The sequence below is a fragment of the Muntiacus reevesi genome, chromosome 5 (assembly GCF_963930625.1).
Source record: "Muntiacus reevesi chromosome 5, mMunRee1.1, whole genome shotgun sequence".
Classification (NCBI taxonomy): domain Eukaryota; kingdom Metazoa; phylum Chordata; class Mammalia; order Artiodactyla; family Cervidae; genus Muntiacus; species Muntiacus reevesi.
In genome coordinates, this window is record NC_089253.1 from 120603616 (window position 1) to 120611692 (window position 8077).

General features: G+C 44.0%; 1 protein-coding gene across 1 annotated transcript in view; it reads right to left on the reverse strand.

Moving 5' to 3' along the window:
- The window catches only part of LOC136169421 (membrane cofactor protein-like), a 30253-nt gene extending 22555 nt beyond the window's left edge, over positions 1-7698 (reverse strand). The window contains exon 1 of the mRNA XM_065937178.1: positions 7656-7698. Coding sequence (XP_065793250.1) covers positions 7656-7698 — 43 coding nt within the window. The remainder of the gene's footprint in view (positions 1-7655) is intronic.
- Between the last annotated feature and the right edge of the window lie 379 nt (positions 7699-8077).

Genomic DNA, 8077 nt, shown 5'->3' on the forward strand with positions numbered 1-8077 from the left:
CACTCTGTACACACTGGGTGCTCAAGACTTGCTGTAGTAAGAAGAGATCATTAAATAAGCATTGTGGATTTCAAAAGCTAAAAATAGATGTGGACTATGTATTTCAAAATATGACTTCACTTTATATATTAGGTTGATACAAAAGTAATTGGAGCTTCAGACTGAATTTTAAATCATCATAACTAGGCTCAAACACATCTTTATTAATAAAAATAGAATTCATTACAATCAACACATTTTTGCCAATGAGAAATAAGTCTGTTGATTCTGGTAGCATAAACATCCATGCTTCAGGATTCGAAGAACTCTTGGAAACCATTTTCTACCTCTTGCTTTTTGTAGAAGCATTTTCCTACGAAAAGTTGTTAAGACGCTTGGAGAAGTGGTTGTTGGCTGGCGAGAGGTCAGGTGAATGTGCAGATGGGGCAAAATATCTTACCCCAATTTGTTCAATTTTTGAAGTGTTGGTTGTGTGATGTGTGGCTGGGTGTTGTCGTGGAGAAGAATTGGGCCCTTTGTGTTCACCAATGTTGGCTGCAGGCATTGCAGGTGCTGGTGCATCTCATTGATTTGCTAAGCATACTTCTCAGATGTAATGGTTTTGTCCGGACTCAGAAAGCTATAATGGATTAAGTGGGCAGCAGACCACCAAACAGTGACCATGACCTTTTTTGGAGGGTGCAAGTTTGATTTTGGGAAGTGCTTTGGAGATTGTCGGTCCAACCACTGAGGCCACATGTCACAATCTAATCAAGAAATGGTTCCTTGTTGCTGTGTGGAATAAGAGAAAACAACACTTCAAAATGATGATTTATTTAATTTTCAGTCAGCTCATCAGACACCCACTTATCAAGTTTATTCACCTTTCCAATTTGCTTCAAATGCTGAATGACTGGAGAATGGTCGAAACTGAGTTCTTCCACAACTTCTTGTGTAATTGTAAGAGGATCAGCTTTGATAATCCTCTCAACTGGTCATTATCAACTTCCCATGGCCGGCCACCATGCTCCTCATCATCAAGGCTCTTGTCTCCTTCACAAAACTTTTTGAACCACCGATCCACTGTACGTTTGTTAGCAGTTCCAGAGCCAAACGCATTAATGTTGTAAGTTGTCTCCACTGCTTTACGACCCATTTTGAACTCAAATAAAAATTCACTCAAATTTGTCTAACATCACTTCTATAATCTCAAATAAATACAAACTAAATATCAAGTAAGAAGTCATTAGCAAAAAACACGGCAAGAAATGCCATATTATACTTTAAAAATAGGTATTATTACATAATACAATAGGCTGCATTCAGAAAATTCCCCAGTGCTCCAGGTAAGTGACAGAAAAGTGAAATGGCACCCTGCTATGAATCAAGAGAACTGTTCACTTTCTCTGCACTTGCAAAAATTATGCACTCACTCTCTACCCACTTGCAAAAATTAAAAATAAATCTCTGACACAAGCACTCACCCGTACCCCTTCTCATGTAGTCCTCTCAGAAAATCATGGTCTCTGACCCAAGACATAATTTCCCCAAATCTTATCTATTTTTAAAATTTCTTTGCTTCTTCAAAGTGCAAATTCTAACACATAATCTGTGTTAGATTCAATTTTAGTTATAAATTTCCTTAGAAATTTACTTACTTACAAATTTCCTTATAAATTTCAATCGATTTTACTTATAAATTTCCACTCATTTATAACGTACTTTCAAAGTCATTAAGTAGCCTCCTTCTTGGTAAATTCACCCTAACCCTTTCCCTCAGTAATTTTAGGTTTCCTGCCTATAATATCTGGAGTGATTGATCATTTTCCCTTTGCTCCTTCATGCCTGAAAAGCTCTTTCCTTTGTTTTTCAGGAAACAAATGACCTTGATGTTCAGCCTGTCCTCTGGCTACTCTTCCTTCTATGTCTGATTACATTATGTGACGTTACTCATGGGTTATTCTAGGAACATTCCTAATTTTCATTCTGCAAATCCCCCTGGGTGAGAATACATACTCTCATGACATCATTAACACTGATTAGAGCTGCCTCCCAAACCGCTCTATCCATCCTAGATCTCTAGCTGGGGTGCCAAGTCTATGTATTCAATTCCCTCCCAACACAGCTCCACTTGGAAGCTGTTGCACTTTCTCAAGTAACATAATGAAGCCAGAGTGTGGCCTCTTTTGACTCTTCAAACCAAGTTTCTACAACTGAAATGCCTGTTCTCTCTCTATTTCCACCTCTACTTCTACTAAAACTTCAAGCCACCATCATTTCTTATCTGAACTGCTGCAAGAGTTTCTGAACAGGTCTCCAAACTGGCCTTGCCACCTTTCATTCAGTTCATTTACACACCGCCACCATATAATACTGATATAATACCATGACCAGGGCCCTTCCAAGTCAGATATATTTCAATGGCTCTCTAATTCCCTCATGATAATGTCTAAGGTTCCCTGATACGGCTGAGAGAGCTTTAGTATCCACTCACTCTTGCACACTCGTCTAGTGAAGTTGCTCAGTCGTGTCTGACTCTTTGCAACCCCGTGGACTGCAGCCTCCCATGATCCTCCATCCATGGGACTTCCCAGGCAACATTCAATTCCACCAGTACTGCCCATTGAATCACTCAGCTTCCTGTAGCATCTGGACCTCCATGCGTCACGTGACTTCAGCTTTGACCACAGACCTTGCCACCCCTCCTTCAGTTTCATCCTGGCCGCCACTTCCTCCCTGAGGCCCTTAGCATCTCTCACTCAAAAACTGGGTCACGCGTCCTCGTGGTGCCACAACTGACTTCTTTCATTGCACTTTTCACACTGTAATTGTTCACTGCTTATATTCCCTAGGACATGGGGCCCATGTCTCATTCATCACTGCATTTCTAGCTCCTGGCGCCACAGTTGAAGGAGCACTGTTATCAGTTTTACATACTTTTGATAAAATTAAAATCCTTTACTCTTCAGCCAAACTGCTCCAGAAATATCTTCAAACCATCACTTTTTTTTACTGCTGTTTTTGTCAGATTGCATTTTCTGGGGGTTTCTTTACAAAAATTTCACCTTATCAGAATTTTTCACTTCTTTCAAGTCAAAATATTTGTTTTAATATTTTATTATAAACCTATTTTATATCACTTCTATGACTAGAAATTGTATTTTAACATTAAAAGTGAACTCCAAAGACTGTAGGTTACATTTTTCTTAAAGATTAGCAATGAACAATTCTAGAACATGTTTCTTATAAAAACATTGGTGATATCAATCATTTTAGAAACAGCAAATCAGGCATTACCTGTGTCAATCATTGTTTTCGTGTTTTTTAAACTGACGTATCCTTCACAGTCTTCCTATGAATTGGGTACTATTTTCCTTTCTTTAAGATAAACAACCTGAACTGTGGTAAGGTGAAGGAACTTTCCCATGAATACATTCCTAGTAGGTAGCACACCCAGGGTCAAGCCAGGAATCTTGGTTCCACTACCAACACTGCTTTCCATTGCTGTCGGTCATCTGGAGTCCTCATATTGTAATGACAGCAACGTTTGTATTTAGTCCTTAAGAAATGGTCTTATACTGAGCCTGGGGAAATTAAAGCAACCTAGTTTAGATGTGGTTTCCCAGGTGGTGCAGTGGTAAAGAATCCGCCTACAAATGCAAGAGACACCGGTTACATCCCTGGATCAGAAGATCCCCTGGAGTAGGAACTGGCAACCCACTTCAGTATTCTTGCCTAGAAAATTCCATGGACAAAGGAGCCTGGCAGGCTGCAGTCCAGAGGTCGCAAAAAGTCAGACACAACTGAGTATACAGACACACACAGAGTTTAGATGTGCATTTGCTAGAGCCAACAAAAAGTCTCAAGGTGCCCAGAAAGAACAGGTAATAAAACTATAGTCTGATTTTTCTGATTTTAATTGTTCATTCCTAACTATCCTGTTTCTCCACAATCATTCACTCTGTGGTCTACACTGCTGCCTTCCTCTTGCCTCCTTCACCCCACTGCCACCACGCGGGGTGACCAGACAGGTCACCACTGCCCTGAGCCACGTCACCTCTGTGAGCCTTTGCTCACACTCCTTCCTCTGCTCTGAACACCTTTCTTCCTGCTCTGGAACAACTCCTTCAGCTCTTGTCTTCCTTGATCTCTGGCAAGTAGTTTCTGTTTCCCTGGGGAGGCAGTGATCGGTCCCTTCTCTCGCGTAAGCAGCTTTTTGTAGGAAAGAGCTATCTGCATGAGGTCCCCTTTGTCTTGGCACTTTATCAAAGCTATATTTTAGCTAACCTCTGGCCCAAGCATACCTTTCACATCTTTTGATCACACAGTACTCTGCCTAACCTGTTGTCTCTTTTCTAAGTTTAAGAAATGGAAATGAAGAATAATTAAGAGATGGCCAGCTCTTTCCCCCAGTTTTCCCTTCAGTAATCTTGAGAGCAAACTCAGTGAGAGAGCATCTAAAGAAAGATCACAAGGAATCAAGAAGTCTGCAGGCAATTGGAGATGTCAACAAATATGACTCCCTATCACAATGACTGGGCTTCCCTGGTGGTGCAGTGGTAAAGAATCTGCCTGCAGACGTAAAAGACATGGGTTCAATCCCTGGAGTCAGGAAGATTCCCCTGGAGTAGAAAATGGCAACCCACTCCACTATTCTTGCCTCAAGAATCCCACGGACAGAGGAGCCTGGCGGGCTACAGTTCATGGGGTTGCAAAGAGTCAGACACGACTGAGCATGCATGCACATCAAGATGATTAACTTTGGAGATTACTTTCCCTTTTTCCCTTTAAAAACTTCCAGGGCCAAGCAGAATCTTCAGCGTAGGTTCTGGGACAGAAGTCTGCCTTCTCCCCAGATGCCAGCCTTCTGCTTAAAGCAACCTTTCCATTCCTACCGGCACTTGTCTCTGAAGTGTTGACTTTCTGAGTGGTAAGAAGTCCAGCCTGAGTTCAGCAGCACTTGGCCTTTCCTCGGCATGCTTACCGTCACATGCTTTTATGCTGAACACATAATATAGCGGACTCCCTTCACCCTTGTGGCCAACAACATCTCACACGGCCCGTCACAGTCACTCTTTAAAACACTTTGGTTTTCAAAGTATCACTACTGTTAAACAGAAATCAGTGGTAAAGAATACAGTACAAAAAATCCAACCGTTGAAAATAATCATCTGAAAACTTTATGCACTGGAGAAATATTTGATCACATAATTTCTTTTGTTGTCTATCTCCCAGTAGTATTGTAACCTTGCAACTGACTGATAAGCACTGTTCTTCTTGCACTGTAATACAAAAAGCAAGAAAACTAAGACACTATCATATAAGCATTTACTGATCTTGACTTCTTTCATTAGGAAGAAAGAAAAGACTTAATATAGGCAGAAGAGATCACTTACAAAAGGAAATTATAGGTTTTGTCCCAAAAAGCAGACCCTGCTTTTTGGGCATGAGACTGGTCCCTTCTGTGGGCTCCTGCCATTGGGCAACTACCTCTGAGCTGGCAAGGCTTCCAGGCACAATGACTGCTACTTATTAAACCTGCTCCTCAAGAGCCACTTCTGTGACTGTTTGTAGTATCCACATACTCCCCATGTCCAGTATAGTGCGTTACCATTTATACCTTATTTAACTTTCCTACCTATCCTGATTTTACCTTTCAACCTTAAACATAACCTATTCATCCTCTTCATTTCCAGTTGGTATCTTCCCTGATATATCCTATTCATTTTATCCTTTTTTTCTCTAATTTGAACAATTCTCATCTCATTCAACTTCTAGCCTTAAGCATATTTTAAACATCATTAAAGAATTCCTTTTAATTTCTTGTTAGCACTGCTGTTCCATCACTCACACCTCTCCTGCAGAGAGGTAAACTTTTAAAATGATCTGTAACAAGCAAGACTATAGTGAGCCCTGAGGAGTCTACTATCAGGGGCATATAAATCCTTTCTGATCCTCAGCTGCCTCTGCCTTAGCTTTTAGGCACCACAGAAAGGCCATCCTAAGTGTGGCTCTTTAGAGAACCTTCCTCCTGGAAGCAAAAGAAATTGTTTCTGGACTCTAAGCCCCAGCTGAAAGTTATCTCTAATTTTCTAGTTATACGAGAGTGTTGACACTGAGGCAAAAAAAAAGGCATTTCGAACCACAAGTGTGCCAAGACAGCCAAGATCTCTGCGTTCTAGTGAGGAGAGAATGGAAAACACAGTTTGGGTGGGTGACTACCAGTTAGCAGGGGAATTAAACTGAAGTGTGTGTGCGTCCACTGGAAATGGTAGGTCAGAGAAGGTCTCTCTGAAAAGGTGACATCACAGAGCTTGAAGAATAAGAAAGAGTTAATTATGCATAAGGCAGAAGAATCTTCTAAACCCCCTGAGGAAACAACAAGTGCAGAAGACAAAGTGGCAGAGTCTAGCCTGTTTGCTGAGCAGAAAAGTCTTCCCTCCCACCAGTCCTCTGTTAAATGCCATCAGAGAATCACGCTTCTTTCCTCTTGGGCACTTCTCTTGGGTTATAGCATATTCATTAGTCTTACGTGTTGGCTACCGTCTGCCACTCCCAATAAATTCTAGCAAATATTAATATTCGATTTCCTAATGTGTGCCTGGCACTGGGGGTCTAACAGTGAGCAAAACTCAGTCCCTGCATATACTCACATGTGTGTGCGGAAGGGGGGGGGGGAAAGAGACAGACAGTGAAATCAGGAGAGTGAAAATAGGAATGCTGTGTTTATTGTTCACCAGTGCATCCTCAGGACCTGGCCAGGACCTGGCATACAGAAGACAAGTATTTGTTGAATGAATCCTGCTAAGAAAAACTGCAGCAAACAAACTACATGGAATAGATCCTAAAAATATCCTGGGCATAGAAACAAATCTGTGGACAAAGACAAGGAAATATACCAATGTATTAAAAAATGGTTGTCCTTGTTTATGTTTTATACAATAAGCATGCATTTTTGTACATATTTAAAGTATTTGTTTGATCCAATGAAACACACAAACTTAGTGGACGGGGTCTCAGCTCTAATTTATGAGCGTTAAGGGAAAACCAGGTGAACACCATTTATAGTTTATTTCCAGGATACTCATTTTTCACTAGGTTTGGCTACCAGTGTGTTTTCGGTTGCATTGGTAAGCCCCACGCAAAGCAAACAATAAGCTTTCTAGTCCCACACCGGGCACCATTGTGTTGGGGACTTCCAGAAAGCATATGCCGGGGTATATTTCTCCCGGCTCCCCCAGCGGGACGTAACCCCATTCCCCCAACCGCGCAGGGAACACAGGGCAAACCCTTCCCCTCGCAACGTCCCCAGACACTTGAGCAAGCCCTCCCCACCAACACCGGGCCCTGCACCTGTCCTCACCAGGCTCTGTCCTGTAAACACCCTACAAGCTCTTGCCAGGGAACCAGCCTGGCCCCGGTCAACCCAAGCCGAGCCCACCAGCGCGCAGCTCTCAGTGCCCCGCAACAAGCAAGCCTTCTCCTTAGGACCCCACACAGCTAGACCCGGGAAACACCCACCCCGCCCTCTACCCCAGCTCCGCCCTTTACCCCAACTTCGCCCGACCCCCGTTGAACCCAGCTCCGTGTCACTGCCCCCCGCCCCGGGTTCTGGCCTGCCCGCCCCGACCCATTCCAGTTCGCCGCCTGGGCGCATGCTGTCTCCAGGCTCCTACCGGAGAATATGGGTAACGGGAGCACTAGGGCCGCCAAAAGCATCCCGACGCAGCACCAAGGGAAGCGGGGACTCTCGGGGCGAGCGGGAGGTGCCTGGCGAGGCGCCCAAGACGCTGTCATTTTCGGGACGTTCAGCGGGACACCGCAGACCAACGCGGGACACCGCAGACCAACGCGGGTCAGACCGTTCCGAATTGAGTTACCGCGCGCAACAATCCGCGGATCCCCGAGTCCAGTGCGGTCACGGAGGTGGGCGTGGCCTGGACGCGGCCCGGCCGGCCAATGGGCGGGCTGCAAGGCGGGGCCTCGGGCCGGGGGCGGTCCTTAGGCCGGGAGGGGTGGGGTGTGGCCCCAGCCCAGCTCTAACCCGTGAGCGCGCGGGCTGCTTTGCACCTCCTGCTCAGACCCAGGCAGGACAGCA